The 22243-nt window shown below is 44.7% G+C and overlaps 1 protein-coding gene across 9 annotated transcripts in view; it reads right to left on the bottom strand.

Moving 5' to 3' along the window:
* MEIS2 (Meis homeobox 2) overlaps positions 1–20650 on the bottom strand; it is a 234088-nt gene extending 213438 nt beyond the window's left edge. For 3 of the 9 annotated variants that reach the window (XM_062205591.1, XM_062205588.1, XM_062205595.1), the window contains exons 1-7: positions 20388–20649; positions 18909–19141; positions 17212–17353; positions 16462–16512; positions 15475–15525; positions 14543–14692; positions 3762–3876 (exon numbers count right to left, since the gene is read on the bottom strand). In XM_062205591.1, coding sequence (XP_062061575.1) covers positions 3762–3876; positions 14543–14692; positions 15475–15525; positions 16462–16512; positions 17212–17353; positions 18909–19141; positions 20388–20399 — 754 coding nt within the window. In that variant the 5' untranslated portion in view covers positions 20400–20649. Of the gene's footprint in view, positions 1–3761; positions 3877–14542; positions 14693–15474; positions 15526–16461; positions 16513–17211; positions 17354–18908; positions 19142–19807; positions 19874–20387 lie in introns of those variants that run through there. The other 6 variants (XM_062205590.1, XM_062205596.1, XM_062205592.1 and 3 more) reach the window with 5 other exon arrangements.
* Positions 20651–22243: the final 1593 nt, after the last annotated feature.

A 22243-nucleotide genomic window follows, 5' to 3' on the forward strand; every position in this document is an offset into this window, starting at 1 on the left:
TGTTCAATTGCTGCAAAATGTACAAAATGAATTTTACAAAAATGAATTGTAAGGAAGGCCCCATTACAACGATTTTACAGCAAAGATGTCAACATCAATTTTTCTTTCATGCATAGCTAATGATTAAAACAGCATATTCCATTTGCCTAAGACAATTTATTTCATATTGGCACATCAAAATATTGAAATGCAAAGTTATCTTTACTCTACCCCTTTTATTCATTGCCGCTGAACCCATACCATTGTTCAAACCAGGAAAAATAAAACAAACTTGGCACGAAATACTTAAAACAAAGGCTCATCAATATTCTCCAATTTGTCAACATCTCAATTACAGCACTGGAAAAAATGTAAATTTCATGTGCTCTAAACACTGAGGGGTCTATTCTCTTGCCAATTCACATGCGTAACTCCCATCAGCGTTAATGGGAGTTACACAAACCCATCAATAATAATAATACTTTGTACATATATTGTGCCTTTCATCTAAGGCTCTCAAAGTGCTCTAGGAAAAAGGGGGCTGCTTCCTTATCTTTACTCTGGCAAAATACACGATGAAATACAAAGCAGCTTTTGACTCAGCAGGTACAGAATTAGGGACCCCAAGCCTTATTATCAAGCCCCATTTTACTGATGGGAAGCGAGACACAAAGAGGGCCAGTTACTTCCCCAGAGCACCAAGTCTGCACCCTAATTCTACCCTTGAAAAACCAGAGTTCCTTCCTCATTCTAATGTGACTAACAAGCAAACGCCCTCCTTTTGGCTGCTTTTAGCAAGAGAAATCAGAGTGAATGAAAAGTCTGGTTCATATTTATATGGTTTACTACTAGGCATGTGCTCTTTGAAAGATACAGCAAAGTCAGGTTTTACATTCTACCAAGTTCATTTCTTACAATATTTAAAAAATTTGATGGGTTTCTCCCCCTCCTTTTGGCTTATTGCACAAACATTAAGGAGGAAAAGATGACCTTTCATCTGTGTAACTGTAGCTCTTTACTATCAGGCCATAAAGTAAGGTATTTTTAGGTTCCAAAGTAAAGATTTGTATGAATCAGTATAGTAAGAATATTCACAAAAATTATAAAGCAACGTAAATGCATGTATTGTTTTATAGCATATGGCTATTAAAGTTTAATTTAAAATGTGTATGAAAACATTGTATTTAGTACAATTCAACCCTATTTTTCCTGTTTATCATAATTTGTTTTGAAACTGAATCATTTTACAGTTTTCCATATGCCTGTTGTGCTAATAAATTCTAAATAAGCAAGAAAACTCTTTTCTAAACTGCAAACTTGGTTTCCTGTGAAACATTATAATATATTTAATACTAAGGACATAAATTTCCCTTGCAGGTTTTCCATTATACATCAACCCTAAGATTTAACCTAGGATAAGCATATGTGATTTCAGTCAATATCTCTGTTGACTTTGCCCTGAAGCAGATAATTAATCTTTCCCACTGAAAGCTGCTCTGGACAATTCAGAGGAACAAAATAACAAAATATCTTGAAAATATGCTTCAAAGACTAATATGGGTGGGCATGAATATGACAAAGTACACTCAGGTCTGGCCTTCAAAACTTAAAGTCTGCTCTAAAACGCCGGAGTACTCTCACACATGTGTTCTCACCACTGATGCAGTAAGTCAGGTAGGAAATTCTCCAGGCCTAAACAGTCTCCATTTTATAGGAATCATAACATTTTCCTCTCCAACTTTAATACATTAAAATGACTGACTTCCTAGTGCTCATACACATAAGCTACCATGTCCATTCGCTAATCCCACAGAGATATGATTAAAGGAACAAAATCCCACGGGGATCAAATCCTTCAACATGGGATAAGTGGGTGCGGCTACCCATGGCATAGCGGGTTTGTGTGTATTGTTTCTACCCAGTGTATCAATCTCAAAGCTCTTCTGTCTCCTGACAAAAAAAAAAAAAAAGCACAACAACCAAAGTAATGAAAATATGAAACTTCATGCTTTGCCTGTTGCTGCAACTACTCCCTGCTCCAAAACCCCAGGGTCTTCCCTTTCCCACCCCCTCTTCTCTCCGGCCCTTTCCTGCTATCTCTCTCGCCATAACTCAACTAACCCAACAGAACCAGTCAGTTTTAAATTTCAGTTGGGACCTTGGTGACCTGTTAATGAATCTACAGAGAGGAGAAAAACTCACAGTGTTGAGTTATGCCTGGTGTTGCTAGCTGACTTGGAGTCAGAAATGCTTGAAGCGTTAACGTAATTGCAAGAATGTGAAAAATGAAGCGCTGGGCTCCTGAGCAAAGTGAAAGGTCAAAGTGAGCCTCACACACACAAGAAGTCTCTGGAAGATAGCCTCATTAGACCATTAAGTCTGCTTTTCTCTTTCCCCACTTCCCTACAGTTTTTAAGGAGTTTTGTTTTTATTAATAGATACTTTTCAGCGTTTGTGCTGCCATAATTTGGGGCAGTGGGGAGGATAGAGTCACGGAAAGTTTTCCAGATTTCACCACATGGAGAAGTCCATCCCTGCACCAGGGAACCCTACAATCACAGTCATTGCATTGCAGATCCACTCAATCAATGGGCAAGTTTCCCTCAAAATGCCTTGCAAGTAAGTCCCTTTTGTATACAGTATAACTGATCTAATACAAACAATATATAAAACCTGGATAGAAACAATTCACGATTCCTTCCACAATTTACCATCTGATAATATCATCATCTCTGTGTCACTTGCAGCGTGCTTAAACCTAGAATCAAGTGAATGGCATCTCATCCTAGAAAATACATTTTTCTCGATTATTCTAGAACCTCAGGAATCAAAACTCCATGGCCAGAGACTTGGAGGAGGAAAGGTGCCTATTCTACATCAACTACCTTTCAATGGTATCTGTATTTCCAGCTCAAGCTGTTAAACTGTCCTCTACTTGGAAGCCTGTCTAATGCTTAAATATTGTGGCCATAAACACAGTCATAATAGAGATGAAATAGACCTAGGAGATCAGACACCATCTCATGTAAATATTCAAAAGTAAAATCTATACACTTTCCTGGCCCTCATTCAATAATGCCTCTTCCTTTGAATTATCATTTTAGCCATAGAAGAGTCACCCCTACCAATACATAATTGTTCTCTGTGCAGTAGGTGAGTTTTAAATGGTAGAAGGTGTTCTAAATTGCACCAGTCTTCCTCCACATCTGCAGTTGCTGTCCCCATTGCCCTCTGGCTATTCTGTTAGGACTTGTGACAAAAGTCTCCAGTCAGTGGAACAGAAATGGTGAAAAATACTCTTCTAAGAATTTCAAAAGCCATTTTTCAAAGATAAGATTCCATATGAAATTCCTGCAGTATTTCCAGAGTTATTAAGAACAGATTTTTGTATCCTATGTGCTTTTGAGGCACAATTGCTTGATTACAGAGAACTCCTAGAGTTGATATTACAAATAAAATATCCTGTCAATAGAATAATTCGAGCTATTGCATTACAGCAGTGAAGTTGGGATGTCATTCCATTTACTTATACACACAGAAGTGTAGATAACCAAATTTGTAAAGGAATTGGCAGAACTAATCAATTGTGATTGAGAAGGCACACTTTGATGTAAGTTAAGGAAGTTAAGAACAGGAAATACTGTCTCTCTAAATAGCAGCTGATTACATTCCTTAACCTGCCATTCTCCTGTTCACACGGAGGCAGATGTTCTGATATCATAAAATACTGCAGTTATTTTAGTCATGCCTGCTTTGCACAAGGAAAATGCTTGACCTTTTACCTTGCTCACTGCTGTTGTCTCCACTCTGGGAAGCATGGCCCCCACTGGAGGGTCCTGGGGTGCCTGCTGAGTGGGTTGAGGTTGCATCATCGTGGTCTCGCCAAGATGAGGGGTTCTGACGTCAGATGTCAAGGAAGGAATTTTTCCACAGTTACCATTTCAGTTGTAAATGAGGAACCAAGAGGAAGGACACGGAGAAAGACAAAAAAAAAAGTGTACAAATTAGTATTTGTGGAGCTGGGCATACTTACATGCCATGTTACACTGTGTTGTTTTTTCAGTCTTAGATTTTTTTTTTAAAAGAGAAGAGATGCTTTATAACTTGATAAGGTGTTGATTACATAAGTGCACACACTTGTTAGAAATAACTGAAATAGGGCCGGTGCTGTGGCATAGTAGGCGAAGCCTCTGCCTGCGGCATTGGCATTCAAAATGGGTGCTGGTTCATATCCTGGCTGCTCCTCTTCCAATCCAATTCTCTGCTATGGCCTGAGAAAACAGTAGACAATGGCCCAAATCCTTGGGCCCCTGCATGCACTTGGGAGCCCCAGAAGAAGCTCCCAGCTCCTGGCTTTGGACTGGCCCAGCTCTGGCCATTGTGGCCACTTGGAGAGTGAACCAGCAAATGGAAGACCTCTCTGTCTCTCCCTCTCCTTTGTCTATAACTCTACCACTCAAATAAATAAAGTCTTTAAAAAAACTGAAATATATGTTTTATATAGGTATATTATATACAAATTTAAACCACAATAAAGATAATATTAAAGTTAAAAAACTAAGAATGCAATAGTCTTTTTTACTTGTTATCTCAATTAGGGCATACTCTTCCAAGAAACAGGTCCCAGTGCTCTTGGATATTAAAGACTTCAGAACAGGAATGCCTACAAAATCCAACAACTCCCCAAAAAAAAAAATCACAGGCTCCAGCATGTCCAGAACAGCTCTTTATATCTTTCAACTGTACTACTGCATTGCCTTAAAACAACCTACATGAATTCTCAAAATCAGCAGCAGTTAACTGATTATATAACCAACAGATGCAGTGATATTAATCACCATATCAATACTGAATAAATTATCAATTTCTGTTTTAATTTACACAAACAACAATTTTTAAAATGAAACAAATATGAATCACTAGTCATTGAGTAGACTAGACAGGACTTTCACCTGAGCATCGTGGAGGCTTTACATTCACGGAGCAGCACTTTTTCCTGGAAGAGCCACTTGTTTCAAAGGACACACAAGGTAAACCAAGAGTTATAGCTCAAGCCACTTTGCTGACTATATTCTTCTCCTGTTTCTCCTCCCCTTTCCTGATCATTCCCAATACCCTGCTGCTGCTTAAAGGAAAACAGGAATTCTAATGTACAGGAAGGACTTTATCAGCACCACATGAAGGCAGACAAGGGATGGAATTTCCTCCGGCAGAAATGGAGAGTAGGAACAGTACATGAAACAGACCAGCCGTGAGGTCAGAGCTGGCCACTTGTCACCTGTATGTAGCAACTTCAACTAAGCCCACGGATCTGTGGCAAGCAGATTCTTTGGGTGTCGTAGAAAGGTGGGAAAAGAATTAAATATACAAGTGTATAAAAATATACTACTGCTTAAAAGAGTAAATGCAACAGAATAAAATTAAAAATCAGATCCACACACATACAGGTAATATATAAACCTCTTGGCCACCTGAAAATAATCCTGTCAAGTTGCCATTTTATACAGTTTATCAAGAAAAAAAGTCTTCAGTCTTTCATTTTTCCCAACAGTCAATTCTATAATGTACAGAACACATAAAAAGTGTTACCAACATAAAACGGGAAACCCAGCTGAGGCAATACAGGTAAATAGCCTTATTTGAAATAACAATTAAAAAAACCACAGCCTTATTTTCTCCTCTATGAACCTGTTACACACTGATTTAAAGTTAATATTTGGCATTTTTGATAGATGATGAAGTAACTCAGAGGTCTATAGATTAATAACATCTCTATCAAATAATGCTACTGGCACTGCCATCAGGCAAGCAATTGATTCAAAGTGAAAACCCTAAGCAGAAATTTCATGACTATAAATATGACCCAGATAGATCTCTCAAAGAAAAGTTTGAGAAACTAGATTAGGGAATGAAATTGAGTAGAATAAAATAAAAAGCAAGGTTCTCTGCTGCCTGCATGAAGACAAACGCATGTCTCTGAGTTCCGCTTTTATCTAAGTTAGAAACCACTCCAATAAGTTCAAGCTAAAGGGATACGGAATACAGGGGCTCTTCAAGCTTTGCCACCTCTTCGTGTCAGCTGTTTGCTGGCTGGTAATCAGATAAACAGCAAGAAGAATTACTTGGAAAAATAAATAAATAATAGAACGGCAAGAGTTTAGTCCTGCAACAACACAGGCTACAGCCTTCTTTAGAAAATGCCGTAAGTGCAACACATTTACCTAATCTAAACTTTTCAATATACACAGCAAGTGATGTTAATTTTATGCACTGCAGGCTTTTTATTAAGCTGGCTGCTATAAACGCTCCTTACCCCTTATGAAAATTACAATAATTAACCACTAACACCTCAACTATGTTTTAAGGCAAATGTCATCCAATAGTTATTATATAATCGTTCAAATGAAGCTGGAGAAAGTCTTCCTGTTTAGGCACTGTAGCGATTTCAATGGACCATGCAGGACTTCTACAACTGAACACACTGGTTTGTCCCTATCAACCAAACCTGTGCTGAGCTTTAAAGACAGCCCTCAGGAGCATAGCAGGTAAAGTCGCCACCTGCAGTGCCAGTATCCAATATGGGCGTGGGTTTGAGACCCGGCTGCTCCTCTTCTGAAGCTGCTCTCTGCTCAGCCTGGGAAAGCAACAGAAGGTGGCCCAAGTCCTTGGACCCCTGCATCTGCATGAGAGACTCAGAAGAAGCTCCTGGCTCCTGGCTTCGTTTCGGCCCAGCTCTAGCCTTTGTGGACGTTTGGGGAATGAATCAGCAGATGGAAGAACTTTCTCTCTCTCTCTCTCTCTCTCTCTCCCCCCCCCTTGCCTTTTCTCTGAAACTCTGCCTTTCAAATAAATAAATAAATAAATCTTTTTAAAAAAAAAAAAAAGTTCAACCTCATTATTTTATAATTCAGTGTATTACTTTCAAAGGTTTTCTGAAGGAGGTGATTTCTAAAGCAAAGCAGAGAAAAACAAGCTACACAAGCAAATATGACGTTAAGAGTAGCTGGTTCCTCCATATGTGTTGGGTCTTGAGTTTTCCGACTCAAGCTGACTAACTAATCTACCATTCCGCAGCTCCTCCATCCCTTCTCCCTTACCCCTCAAATGGTCTCCTGCAAATGTGTCATGTTTATTTTCATAGAGTGTCTCATGTATTATGGTTTAGTTTTAAGGGCTGACAAACTCAGGAGTCTCACATGAGATCTATGTGATTTGAAAGAAGGAAGAAAAGGCAAATCCTTCCAAGTGCCAAGGCTGAGGAGCTACCCCAAGTTATCTGTATTCTCCTACCACGGTGATGTGATCATTTATAATGACAAATATTGATACTCTTGATAACAAAAAGCTGGTTGTCAGCAGCAGGTGCTGTGGTACAGCAGGTTAAGCTGCTGCCACTTGGGATGCCCACATCTGTACTGGAGTTTGTGGTTGGAGTCCAGCTTACACTTCTAATCCAACTTACTGCTACTGCACACTCTGAGAGGCAGTAGATGATGGATCAAGTACTTCGGTTCCTCCCAGCCACATGGAATTCTGGGCTCCTGGCTTTGGCCTGGCCCAGTCTTGATTGTTGTAATCACTTGGGGAAATGAACCAATGGAAGGACGATCTCTCTCTGTCTCTCCCTGTGTGTATGTGCGTCACTCTGCCTTTCAAAAAAACAAACTTAAAAACAAAAACAAAACCTGGTCACAGGAAATTGTAACCTATGTGAAAAGCTATAACCCATTACCCATAGTGCTGATTTTTTATCCTGAGATTGAAATATTTGTATCACAACTCCTCCCCTTTCCCCCCATCCTACCAGATAGTTTCCAAATTTACATCCTTCAAGAATAACTGCCTGGCTGTCTGCCAAATTACATGCAGAAGTTTAGTGAGTCCTGAAACCAAAGTGGCATACAAAAGCACATAAAAACACATGACGTATGTAGAAAAACAAAGGGAAGGGCTCTCTAAGTGTGTATATGTGGATGAACACTCAGGTATATGCATTCCACAAGACAGATCCTGTCCTCCAGCCAAAAGTATCACAAAAGATGCCCGAGGGTAAGGAGTGAACATGTTTCTATTCCCAGTGGCTTTAATAATTGAGAGTCAAATATGGTCCTCTTCTTGCTCTTACGTAATTGCGTTAAAGAGCAGTGTTACCAGGAGAAAAGCAGTGAATACTGAGTAGAGCACAATAGAAGGAGATGGAAAATAGATACAAGAAGCTAAGTCTCCAGGGGCAGTATTTTCTATTTGCTGGGCTACAGACTCACAGCTGATAATGCAAGTTGTAATTAATATAAAAGCAGGAGACAATATGGGCAGAGCTTGTAGTAGCAGGGCCACAGGAGAGCGCTCTGCTGCTCTCCTCGGTTTCTCATTTACACACAGCTTTCCCTAGAAAACACGATTCTGCCAGTGTTTTCTCCCTTGAAAGTTAAAAAGAAAAAATTGATTTCACACCATCATTGAATTTTGCTAAATCTAGAAAAGAGCACGGAGAGGACAGGAGTCTCTTGGTATTGGAAGCAAATTGTATGTGCACCTCTTCTGTTGAGGCTACAGATATGGTAGAATTGTAATATTTTAAATCATTATGGCATTTGTGTGAGAGACTGCCTAGAGCAGAATATTTATTAAGTCTTGGTGAATTGGTGGTATTCCTCTTTTAACCTATTCTACACAGTATATGGTTCTGGCTTCTAAATAAATACAAAACAGCGGTGGGGGGAGCAAAATGTATTAGATTTCAAGGAGAAAAAAGCCCAGACTTCATTCAAGTTATATCTGAAATGGGCTGATGCTCACTTTGGACCCCAAATGAAAAGACAGTTCAATGGATGTGGTACAGAAAACATTAGATTAGAATTAAAGCTCCAGGGTGCCACCTCTCACTGGCCATGTGACCTTGAGTAGGGGATGTACTTCATTTTTCAGGGACTCATTTCCTTTATTTCTTTAAAATAAGAAGTTAGACAAGATAATCCCTAAGATCACTTCCACTTTTCATTCCATTATTAAAGACATTCACAAAATATAAGGGTAGACTTTAAAAATATGACAGGTCTTCAGAATCTATGAATGGATTTCAAATTTTTTGCGATAAAATGAACATATATTTTAATCCCATTTTCCACAAACTTTTTGAGGTGCCCTCATGCATGTTAGATTTTTCAAGAACCTACACAGCTACATAACATCAAGTGAAAAATTATATATGAAAATGGAAAATGCAGTAAAGAAATTCTGGATATGTGCACACACAGTATCCTAGTAAATACACATAATGATATTTTAATCAGCAAATGAATTTGCTGAAACTAATCTGACTCAATATACTTCAACAACAAAGGGAAGATATACTTGGATTGATATATATCATATTTAACATACATATAATCTTCAGTTATTTATTTTTTACAACTTTATAATGCTTTAATTTTTAATTAACATTATGCAAAACAATTTTTAAAGAACAAGATGCTGACTCTTGCTATGGAGTATTCAAATCTACAAAAGTTAAAAATATTCATTGTATGATTTGAACAAATGTTGGAATTTCAGCTTCGTTATTCTAAAGTTGACATAAGAACTCAGGAGACCTATGTGTGCTTTCAGACTCTAGGCTCATTCTTTAAAAATGTAAATAGAGCCTGGGTCTTTCCCCTGTCTCCCCACTTTCACCCCTTTTTTAGGCTTTGGGAATTAATACAAGGGGTCTTCAAAAAGTTCATGGAAAACGTGCACTGTGAAAAACTATGCGTGGATTTCAAATGTTTTCACACCAAAATAAGCTTATCTTTTATTTCCAGTTTTCCATGAACTTGTTGAAGTACTCTCATATTTGGGCAACTCTCATGAAAGGAGTGACTACCATTTAGAACTGATTTTTCTGTTTAATGGAGCAATTCTTAGAGAAGAATTCTGTTCTTCTGGTTGGTATAATTCTTCTGTTGGTATAATTTCATATTATAAAATACCTCCTATAATATTCAGTATAACAAATATGAAAGTTAACTTAAAAATAATACTTCTAAAACCTTATCATGATCTCTATGTGGTTATCAAGTATACGTTTTCCTAATTTTTATTCATCACAGTGACATTGAAAACATACTCCAACATACAACTTAAAAGACTTAAAGAGTATAATTACTCTTGATGGGAAATTAACAGGAAAGTTATCAACTACCAGGAAAGACACAGCAACAACATCAACACCAGAAAACCCTGGCCCACCCCCCCCTCCAGCCCCCCATGTGTCTCCTTGAGTTGGTGGACAGAGCTCAGAACTAGAACCTTTCCCGACTGAGTCCCCAAGGCCCTGGCTAACACACCCTGAGGTCTAATCATGCACTGGAACATAAGAAACTGTCGGACAAAATGAATCCTTCATGTTATTGATATTATTATCAAATCTCATTATTTCCCTCTTTATCTCCTATAAAACAACCACTTAAACCTATCCTGCTCCTCACCATCACTCCCTGCTAATTTCTCAGGTAGTAATGGGATTTACCTACAGGCACTTGACTGTGCTGTCAGGAATAAGATTCTGGAGATTTTCCCCTCTGATCTAACCCATTTTGAAAAACTGTATAGACATAAATAAATTTGCAGTACTCAGAAATGCAAAAGAAAACCTATCTTCATGTAAATTACTACTTTCAACCTAAAAATTAAAATAATTTTTCTTTTAGTAGAGCTGTTATCAAAACCAGTCAATTTTTAGGCATCTGCCATTAACTGTTAACAGATATAATTGTATTTTCTTCCCTCTTAATTTTTTTCAAAGAAAAAAATGTAGCTCTTTATGACCAATAATTAGGAATAACAATATAATTGTCCAACTGTATGCACCACAAGCAAATAAAGCTTAGTTCAGAGAATATTTCAAACAAATATATTTCATTTGTCCAAACTTGATTTAGACACATGTGTTTATTTTCATTTCTCTGCACTGAAGATTTGACCCAAATTATGTAAAATAGATAATACAGCTATAATCTATTCAGAAACACTACAGATTAGGAAAAGCATGATTATTTCACAACAATCTTCAAGTTAAAACTTTTTTAGCAAAAAAAAATTGTTTTTCTGGCATGTTTATTTTAAACATGATAAATCTGAATGTCTGGGAAACTGAACATGAACTACAGCTGGAAAACAGAGTTCTATTTCCTTTGGCTATCATATATTTTTTTTTCTCCACAGAATTCCAAAGAATATTGAAATAACTGATTCTCACCTATAACTACTATTATGTTACTATAAAAGTAGAAGATAAATATACAGTATATTAAAAACATAAGCATTCATCATGAATTTACCAATCACACAAAAATAGTAGCTTACACTGCATATCTTATTTTCTATTTAATTCCACATTTCCTCTTATCATTATGCCTATCATGTGTAAGTGTTAATAAAAAACGAACAGATTCAGTATCCTCATTGAATACAAGGAATGGAAAGTAAGACTGGTATGGTATCTTAATACAGCTGTGTCATGTCAGATTTTTATATAACATTATGAAGTGTGAAATTAGCATGGTTTACTAAATATGAATATATAAAATTGATTCTTAAAAGCCTGTCAATAATATTTGCTTTTGATATTTATATCCATTCCTTCTATTCATTTATCTTTTCAAATTCTTTAATAAGAAAATCAAATGCTACATTGGGACCTAATATTTTGCCCCGAGAGAATACTCTATCTGCTTCCTGCTGCACAGAATTAGGTACTTATTCTTTCTTTTCACTCTTTCTCTCTCTCCACGCCCCCCTTCTTCTCTCTTGCCTGCTCCTTCCCTAAACACACACACACACACACACACACAATGTAGCTTGATACCACTTAATAAGGACAGAGGTGTATGTGTTTTGGGGGTGTCAAACAGCTGTCACAAACTGTCACCTCCACAAGAGAAACCTTGGCACACAACAAATTAAACTACACTTCTTTTTTAGCTGTCATTATTCATAGCCAATAAGTTGAAATGCTCTCAGCATTTCATGTGCAAATAAAACCACGAGGAAGCTCAGTAGATCAGAATAGTGGGCCAACAGATAAAACAGAGAAAACAACACGCTGTCTGGGTCCTTCTGAAGTGGTTCATCATCACCCCTGCACTAGCGTTCACCAAATGAGATGCAGCCTGGGGCAATGTATTAAATATGCATATCAAAGCAAATGAAAAAATAAACCTGAAGATTCAAGTTGGACACATTTACATGCTGAAAATGCCCCACTCATACCACTTTTCAGGGAGTGCCTCTGTTTTCACTTTTTTGTGTGTGGCTGTGGAGAATGGGGGAGGGCAATTTATTAGAGAGGCTGCAAAGCACAAGAGGATTCCCTTTGCAGGGGGAGGGCTGGACATTAATACAATCAACACACCTATGCTACAAAAGTATCAAGGATGGTGAAACCTCTCCAAGATTTTCTCTCAGGTCCTGCATAAAATACGAGTCTGTGGCAAAGCTCTCCATTTCCCACTCGGTGTGCTGGTGGAACAAATTATTGCTTCATTTCAAAACAAATAGCAGGGGGCTAAAGTAAAAATGTTATAGTTCAGATCTCCAGGAAATAAAAGGCTCTAAATTATGACACCCAATGAGGTGGCAAGCCCTCATGGGCTCAAAATAAATCAGTTGTCATATTTACTTGATTTGGGGCCTGAAAGGGGAGCAACAAATGTTACAGTTGACTCTTTTATCCAAAGATGACTATTGCTAGATTATCAAAGCACTCTCCTCTTAGGTACAACTTCTTCCTTGAGTATACATATAAATATTAAAATAATGCCATACATTAGCATGGTCTAGCAGATAATACTCTAAACAGCCTAGTTTATCTTTTCTACATAAACATCAGCATACTCTAGCTCTATACAACCCCTGGAAAAACACTTGACAAGAAATTGATCTAGAAAACCAAGTGGTCTGGATCCCTAGAAATATCATGAGAAAAGTTTTCGGCAGGGAACTGTGAACCTCTCATTCTATGAACCATGTAACTAGAGCCCAATAATGTGAATGCATATGTAATTGGGAAACAGAAAGCAATGAAAATCAACAAATAAGAACAACAAAAGCAAATATTTCTGAGAGAGTATCATGCCCCATGGACCATAACCACATGCTGGAGAATCACAGATCAGCAAATAAACTTCCTAGAGTTGCTGTTGCTGCACCCTTTTGATTTCATTTAACACACTGAGCATGCAAAAGGGCTCCCTACAGTTTCCTCCACTGGAATGGAAACAGGTAAGGGCAAACACCATAGGCTTCATTCTGTCTCAGAATTGGACATCCTGGACTGAGGTTTTAGTTTTCTTTCTTTTTCTAACTTTTGTTCTCGGGCGAGCTTCCCATATAGTACAAAAGTTAATGATTAAAATCTAGGACAACATATTCTGAAAACTTTGGGGGTATCTCAATTCATTCCTCTTAATGCCCAGAAAGGGGTGTGGAGGGCCAAACTGCTTCGATGCTTGCTTAAATCATACAAGGCATGAAATTAATACTTCAGCCATGAAGTTATTAGACCACAGCCTCTATCACTTGGGTTGTGAGTTCAACTGAACGTAATCTATAGACTCCCTGTCCCCTACCCCCAGATTCCAGTTCCTATAAATAAACTGCTGTTCACACCCACTCTTTAACCTCGTCACTTTTGCCTTTCCTACCAGCTGCAATCTTTCTTCTCTTTGCTTCTTTTTCAAATTTTCAGTCTCACTACATATGCTTTTTTTTTTTTTTTAAGCAGCAGACTCACTAGATCGGTTCCAAAATAGGATTAAAAACATAGAGAATAGAAAGAAATCTCCTTTCCTGGCCTGACATACACAGTCATCCCTTACTGTGCTTTCTGTCCTCATTCACCAACTGTTAAAGTGTTAAAATTCAACCACTAACCTATGGTTTCTCAATCATAATTCTTTTCAGCTTTCTGTAATACATTGTTAATAATTGGTTCATCAAGGTTACTGTCTTTTATTATGAAGATGCTTCAGGCACTTGGCAATAAGTCCATATTCTGACAGTAAGTTTCTATACAGCAGAAATACTGAGAATTGTTAACATGTTTGTTCACTACTCTTAGTTCCAATGCAGTATAATATTACTAATCATGGCCAGGATTGCCTTCTCTGTGATAGAATGGGAAATCAGCCTCCACTCCCTAATTCTCTTTCCTTAAGTCCTCCCTCCCCGCCAACGTCCTGGCTAGCTGACTGTTTTCCCCTGTTGACTGATTACTCAGAGATGAGAAAGCAGCAAAGACAATGGTCACCATAAAAACAGAGAATTTGCTAACACCTGAGTCTCCAAAACTTTACACATTAAGAGCACAAATCACTCTATCAGCTCCCTGGTTTTGGAGGTCCAAGAAAGAGAAAATGAAGATGAAGAGTATGGCAGAGGTAATGAGAAAGAGAGAAAAAGACATCAAAATAATTCAACTCATTTAAAAAGAAAACCGAGTCAGATATTGAAACAAGTTGTTAAAAAAAAAAAAAAATCATTTGCCCAGCAGCCTTAGAATGCCAAAGGCTAGCGGACTTACATGGTCAGCGAGATTTGTGGAGGAGCCTGAAAGTTCTTCGTGGTCTGACTTGGAGCTGCCGTCCCTTTCATCAATGACGAGGTCGATGGGCATTTTCCCCTTCAAACAGCTAATGTACCGGTGGCAAAAATTATCACACAGTTCGTGGACCTATAAGGAGGGTCATGTGTTATTGTTGTTTATTTGTTTCATTTTAAAGATTGAAAAGTATCAGGTTGCAAGGTTACATTTGGAAAGAGCAACTGTGTGATGTCTTCCAAACTAATTCTAATTAAGGGGTGTAATAGTTGAAGGCAAGGAAACAATAGAGCGATTGTTGCTGCAGATATTACTCTCCAGAGACTTCCCGAGAGCAACAAGTTATAATAGAGACAGAGAGAGAAGCAGGACTGGAAATGACTGGGTTCAGACTGGGAGTCCAGGGAGGAAAATCTGATTTGATAATACCATGAGAACACTGGAGCTGGGGACAGCATTCAGGTTTGTGTTTCAGTAAGCCAGGAGTTTTCTAAGCTTCCAGGGGGAAGTGACTGAGCTGGCAGAGCTGTGTGAAGACACCTCAGCAAGGGTGATTCCCTCTGCCTGCACCTAATGCAGACTTAGGGCGGAGGGTGAGCTGAGCTAATAGAGACACAAGGCAGGCTGAGTGTCCAGGAACACAAACGGCTTGCTGCATTTCAAAATAATCCTGAATGCCTTGGGGGGGGGGGTATGTGTGTGTATGTGGGGGGGGTGGAGGTACTTTAAAAGGCAGGGGGTTCACTCATCCTCTGAGTCCTTGAACAGAGGAGCGGTCTGAAGGAAGGACATGGTAACATGCTCTACCTCTCTAGATGCTCAATGCCACATACTGGAGGTTTGCCAGATATATCCCGACTCACCCTGGACAGGGAAATGCCTACACCAGAATGGGAGCATTATTTCCTGCTTACCTTTTCTAATTCCAAAAGATGAAACCTTAGTACTTGTATTGCTTGTATCATCTGAAAGAAAAGTTCAGGAGTATGGAGTTAGGGCTCTTCGACTCCAGGCCCTGAGTGGGGGGTGGTGAGGGCACTGGGCTAGGGAGAAGAAACCCGCAGGTGGTCAGGCAAAAGCCACACATCAAGAAATAGGCAGAAAAACCAAGCGATTACTGATCAGCTCTGCCTCATTGGCCACGGGGCGGGAAACTGACTCAACCTTTGCCTAGCAGTAATATCTCTCCCCCTGATGTTCACTGTGCTATTTATGTGTAAGGGCTGCTTTCCTGGGACCAGGCCTTCTTTCTCTGCCTGAGTCCTCTTCACATGTCCCCTCCCTCGACCTCAGGCCATTTTTTTTTTTTTTTTAAAGTGGCTTCTCTGGATGGCAAGAGCTTTTCAGAACGGCGTACCCAGCGAAATCCTTCCTCACTAAAGAAGGAAATACTCCAGATGAATGGCGAGGCAAGGCCTTTGAAAGCGGATTTAAGTACTTTTAATATTGAAATCGTGCAAATTAGCAAAAGAATCGCACCTAAAAGTGGCCTGCGCTGGCCCGCCCCTCACCCCGAGCCAGCCCCTCACCCCAAGCCCGCCCTCCGTGCGCCCGCGGTTACTTCCTTCGGGTTAGCTGCCCGGGACTCCGCCGCCCGCCCCGGCAAACAGAGGAAATAACTCACTTCTCCCAGCCTACTCCCCGGGCCGAGACCTGGGAGTCAGCCCCAGCTCCCGCTCCCGGCGTCTCGGGCCCCACGTCTGCCCTCCTGGGCTTCGCTTCCCCCCACGTCCATCCCTCCCTGGCTAAGGGCTCTAAGCTGTCCTCGCCCTCCTCCCTATCGCCCTGGGGCTCCAAAGGAGGGCTCTGGTAGAACTCTGCCAAGCCCTCGGGCAGAGTGGGCGCTCTGGGCACGGGAGGGGGCCGAGGCTGGGGAACAGGCGAGGAACAGAGAGCCTTACCAAATTGTCCAGCTCTGGATTTGAGGAGAAAAGTGGCTTTTCGGCGCGAACCTGTAAGAGGCAAGGGAAGCCAGCATGAATCACCACCCTCTTTAAAAGAAGAAATTCCCCATCCGCGACCCACCTGGAGCGGGGACGGTGGTGGGGAAGAGGGGAAGGGGCTTTGGTAGAGCTCAGGAAACAAACTGGAGCCTTAAATTAGTGAGACCAGCTGTCAAAGTATCGGGGCCTCCTGACTCTGTCCGCGCCAAAGGAAGCCCAGGAACCAGCGAGCTGAGGCCGGGAACTCGGGGCCCCCTGCTCAGGACCTGGAGTACGTCCCGTCCAGCGGTCCCAGGGGCTGCAGCTCTCCGCCTCCCTCGGCTCCGCGCCCCGCGCTGACCGCTCTGAGAGGCGCCCGGCTTCCTGGCCTCCAGGGCACTCCCTGGCCCCTCACGGGCCTCCTCTCCCCAATTCTTGTTCAAGTAGCTGCAGGCGGGGGAAAAAGGCCAAGCCCCAGATTAGGAGCAGGTCAACTTTAATTCGAGGGTCGAGCCCCTGTATTCCTGGCTGGGGGGGGGGACAAACACCCCTATTTATCTCCGCTTCCAATACGCCTGCAGGCTCAGGGATGGGAGGCGCAGAGGGCGGACTGGGCCAAAGGAACAGATCGGGTGTCCCTGCCTTTTCCTCCTCTTTCAAGTGGAGCTCCGAGGCCAGGGAAGGGGAGCGCGGGGCTGCAGGAGGGTGATTGGGTCAAGAAGGCTGGACCTGCTTGGCGAAGACCGCGATGTCCTCGTTGAAGGAGTCGGAGGAGCAGACGTCTCCGCCGGCCACTCCGGGTTCCCGGGGCGTGCAGGTCGCCAGCTCGCACTTCTCAAAGACCAGAGCTAACAGAGGAAACAACGGGTGCCTAACGGGCAGCGCCACGCAGAGACACACGCACGGAGACGGGGTGCAGAGGGGAAGGAGCAAGAACTGTAATCAGCAAGTTTGGAGGGTTCGGATTCCTTCCTTAACACAACAAGCACGCATCACACCGCACCGCCCGTCCTCAGACAGCCGAGCCTGGGCCAGAAATCTCAAGGAAAAACGGCCTGGGCCTTCCCCGGATCACGAGTCCCTCGGACTTCGGCAGGGAAGCCCCCCAGCCCCTTGAGCCCGCCAAAGACAAACAGCCTCACCGGCACCCTCCTCGAGAGAGAGCAACCCAGGAGCTTGGGCGATGTGGATCCCGAGCTTGATCCGGAACCCACTGCCCACCCCACAGCGGCCGCGGAACCAACCCCTGCGACCTAGACCTGACCTCTCTCAGGAAAGGAGCACTCTTTTGGAATTAAGATAGAATTGTTTTAATTCTGCGTTTCCAGGGGGGCATTTCAGACGAGGCCGCAGGCGGCACCTACGTGCACACCAGAGTGACATTCCCTACTCTCGCCACCCCCCTGGTCTCATAAACTTGTTTGCATTACTTCTAGTATAAAGGCCGGGTGTCTGCGTGTGTATGTGTGGGTGGGTGTGGGGGGGTGATAATAGGAATGCTAAACGCCGAAGAGCGAAGAGCTTCCTTCCAAAGACCACATTTCTGCAGCAGACAAAAATAAATAAGCCGTGTTTTAAAACTTGCAAGTGTGCGTGCGCGGGTGCCTTTGTGTTCTTCCGGGCGGCCGAGCTACAACTCGGGGATGCTGGAGGCCTCTGGCTCTGGGCTCACTTGGGGTTTGACCCACTGTCCCCTCCCCTCGGCGTCCCGCCGCCGTCCGCACCGACCCCGCGCCGGAAGAGCCCGTGTGGTACACATGTGGACCGTGCAGCCCACCCTCCCCGAGTTCTCCAAGAATCCAAAATAATCTCCAGCCCTCTCCTTCACTCCTCCCCAACAGCGGCTCTGGGTAAGCCGCAGACGCTTCCACGCGGCCGCACGCACTTCAAGGTCTGCCCCCTTTATTTACAGAGAATTAAGAAGTGGGTGATTAGGACTTCCTGGCCGACAGAAACAGCCCTGATCCAAGCTCAAGCTGCATTTAGTGGCTCCCAGACCCTCGGTAGGAAACGAGAGAGAGAGAGAGAGAGAGAGAGAGAGAGAGAGAGAGAGAGAAACAAAGTTGCTCCTCATCCGCAGGAAACTTTTCCCTTCGGCAAGGCCTCTGCTAGGGGGCCCGAAACGACCAGCTCTGCGTCCTACTGCCGAGAATCCTGTCCTTGGGGAGAAGGCCCTGGCTCGCCTCAGAGGACTCCGCCACTTAGGATTGTGAGGGCTGGCGTGCCCGGGCCGGGGGAGTGGAGGGTCTCTGACACCCAGGGCACACGAGCAGGCCCGTCCACTGTCCCTTCCTAAGACAAGCGTGTCCCCCGCCCCCATGCAGAAATAACTCCCCACTTAGCCGCCCGACCCCCAACCCCCACAGAGACAACACACTCTCGCTCTCGCACACGGCTAGCCGGGCCCGCCCGGGGGGTCGGTTTACCCATAGATCGCGTCCTTGTCCCGCTTCAAGGCGTCGTTGACAGCGGATCCCATACTGGCCGGCATGACATTGGGGTGCGGGGCGTGAGCGCCGTAGTGCTGCGTGGCGTGGAGCGGCGGCCCGTGGTTCAGGTGGTGAACCGGGGGGATCGGCCGCGGCGCGTGAGGGTCTCCGTACATGGAAGCGGGGACCCCTACTCCGTCCATCCCGCCGTAATGGGGCAGTTCATCGTACTGTCAGGACCCGGCCAGAGGAAGGGGCGAAGGCAGTGAGAGCAGGGGAACGAGGAAACCGAGGTGTGGGAAGGGGATACAGATGGGAGCGGGAGAGGGAGAAAGATCGAGGGGACAGAGGAGGAGGGGGAGGGAGAGAGAGAGAGAGAGAGAGAGAGAGAGAGAGAGAGAGAGAGAGAGAGAGAGGAGAATAAAAATAAAAACAAAGTCAGAAGGCAGAAGAGTACCCGGCACAAGTTGAACACACAGAAGCCAAACCAGCCGAAACAAGGAGCTGAAAGTTAAGTGCGGAGAGGGAAATGCTTTTCCATCTTAAAACGAGAAAGTAGGAACCGGGAGCAGCGCGGAGAGCGGGGAGAAGAGGAGGAGAGGCCACGGGCTGCGGGGGCGCCGGGAGGCCCCGCGCCCGCCGGAGGCAGCAGAGCCGCGGCGAGCCAGCCAGGGAGAAGTGGAGTTAGTGTGCGGAGGAAGCCCCGGATCCCACCCCCAACCCCCCTTCGCCTCCTCCAGAGGATCCAATAAATCAAAAGGCGAAATGAAACAAAATAAAGAGAAGGAAAACGCTAATAATCAGGACGAGAACGCCGAGGACCAGGGAAGACCAGGGCCGGTGCCTCCCCGGGGGCAGGGAGCGGAGAGGGGGGGGGGGAATAACGTGAAAGTTACCAGAAACATTATTTAGCAGCCGATTCCCTGCGTCCTTGTCAATTTCAGAGACAAAACAAGCAGCCCAGGCTAGTCTAGGCGGCGGCGCAGCGGCTGCGGCAGCGCGGCCCCAGCGGCGGCCCCGGCGGCGGCGGCGGCGGCGGCTCCTACGCAGCCCGTGCCCGCCCCGAGCCGCGGGAGCAGCGGCGGCAGCGGCGGCAGCAGAAGAACCGGGGGGAATCGCGCTGCTGGGGTAAAAGCTGGAGCCAGGCGAAAGCGTGTAACAATTGCACACGCACACACACAGCACTCACACGCACTCGCCGCCCGCCTGCTCGCACAGCGCTGGAACACGCGCGCCCAGACACGCACACACGCACGCACACACACTCGCACACACGCAGAGGCACGGGGGGGAAAGAAGCCGGTGGATAATTTTGCTGCTATTTTTTAAAATACTGGCCGCCATCATCAAGCAGCGAGCAGCAGCAGCAGCAGCAGCAGCAGCAGCAGCAGCAGCGTTGAAGGGAGAGGAGGCATGGGGCAGGCCCCTCTTAGGAGAGGATTTATATCTAGGTAAGTGTTGGAGATTTAAACCTACCCTTTGCGCCATCAGTCTGCGCTCCAATAAACTCCTGGATGTGTCGTATATTTAATATCCCAGTCCGGATAAGAAAGTGATCTAGGCTGAAGATTCCTTTTTTTTTTTCCAAACCAAGGAGACTTCTCCCAATTTTCCAATATGTTATTTTTAGGGAAAAAAAAAAAGCTCAGGGAAGACAACGAAGAGTTTTTTTTTTTTCTGTGATATTTCTTCTTTTTCTCTCTTTTCCTCTTCTTCCTCCTCCTCCTCCTCCTCCTGATCTTCCTCCTCCACCTCCACCTCCTCCTCCTCCCCCCTCCCCTCCTCCTCCTCTTCGGTCCTCCTTTCCCCCTCTTTCTCTTCTTTTCCCCTCAGTTGGAAAAAAAAAAAAAAAGAAAAGAAAAGAAAAAGAAGAAAAAGAAGAAAAAAAAATTGTCAAGCCCCCGAACTGAAGGTTACGAGCGGCCCGTCAGCAGCCCACATGTAACCGAACTGTCGTGTTTCATGGCTTTTTGCCACTCCAGCTGTCAATCAAAGCCCGGAATGTCAAGGTAGTGAATGAATGATGGTTGATGATGATGAAGAGGAGAAATCTTTCAGACCCGTTTTTTTTCTTCCAGTAAAACTCCGCGAGGGGTTTCTGTTTCTTGAATTTTTCCTCCCCCCTCCCCCCTCCTTTAAGCTTTGCCCCTGCGGTATCTGTATTAGGATCCTCTCTCGTTAAAGTATTGTTCAAAGAAAGCAGGGAGAAAAAAAAAATCAAGAAAAAAAATTGAATAGTTTGCAAAAGCTGGACTTCCTCCCCCCCTTTCCTGGTAGGTATTTTGTCTCTCCCTCTCTCTCTTGCTCGCTCGCTCGCTCTCACTCGCGCCCGATCGCTCGCGCTCGCTCGCTCGCTCTCTTTCTCTCTCTCTGGGAGATGAGTGAGTGTCAGTAGGTGTTGGCAGGTTGGCTGCTGCCTGGCTTATAGAAGAGCCTCAGTTTGGCGGCGCGGGTCGGCGGCGGGAGAACGAAATGACGGAACCCGGAAGTCGTGGTGCCCATAGCCCGTCGTACGGCGGAGACACATCCCGGGAGTGGGGAGCGGGAGCGAGGCGGAGCGCGCCGCGCCGAGCCTCTGATACGCAGCGAGTGCGATCGGACAGCCCCGGCTGGGGGGCGGGGAGGCGGGGGCCGGGGGGGGGGGGCGGGGGGAGGGGAGGCTGGGGCCGAGCGGACCCGAGCAAATCAGCGTCTGCCTGCTCCTCCGCGGGGCCGGGGGCCGGGGGGCGGGGGCGGGGGGCGGGTGTGCGCGCGGGAGTGCGTCCGCGCGCGCGCAGGGGCGAGGGAGCGAGGGAGCGCGGAGCGCAGGGCGGAAACTGCCGAGAGCCGCAGGGAAAGTACGGTGCCGCCTCGCCGCTCTGCTGCGTCTCCACAACTTACTTCTAGTTCATTTTCCCATCGCTCCGGGCTCCGCCCTGACTGGGTCGTGCCGGGGACGTGCGGTCCCGCGCTCGAAGCTTTTGTTCCCCTGTCGCGCCGCGGCCCCCCGTCCGCTGCCCGCGGGGTCACCGCGCCCCGCGGAGGCGGCCTGCGCTGCACATCCCGGGCCGGCGGGGCTCCGCCAGCCGCGCTCACCGCCCGGCTCCAGGGCTTTTAAAGTGGCAGTTTCTTCCCCGGGCAGATCCAGGACCCTCGTTGTCAATGTTCCTTTTTTTTTTTTTTTTTTTCTTTCTTTTTTTTTTTTTTTTTTCCCCAGGACCAGAAGACCGCAGCCTAACCCAGAGCACACTCCCTCCGAGATCGGACGAGGGGCCACGCCGGAGAGTTTCTGGGGGCCGCGGCGGAGCCGGGAGGCAGGGAAGCGGGTGGGAGCCGCTAGGGCACCGGCGGTG

This window comes from Lepus europaeus, chromosome 11 (assembly GCF_033115175.1).
Source record: "Lepus europaeus isolate LE1 chromosome 11, mLepTim1.pri, whole genome shotgun sequence".
In the NCBI taxonomy this organism is placed as follows: Eukaryota; Metazoa; Chordata; class Mammalia; order Lagomorpha; family Leporidae; genus Lepus; species Lepus europaeus.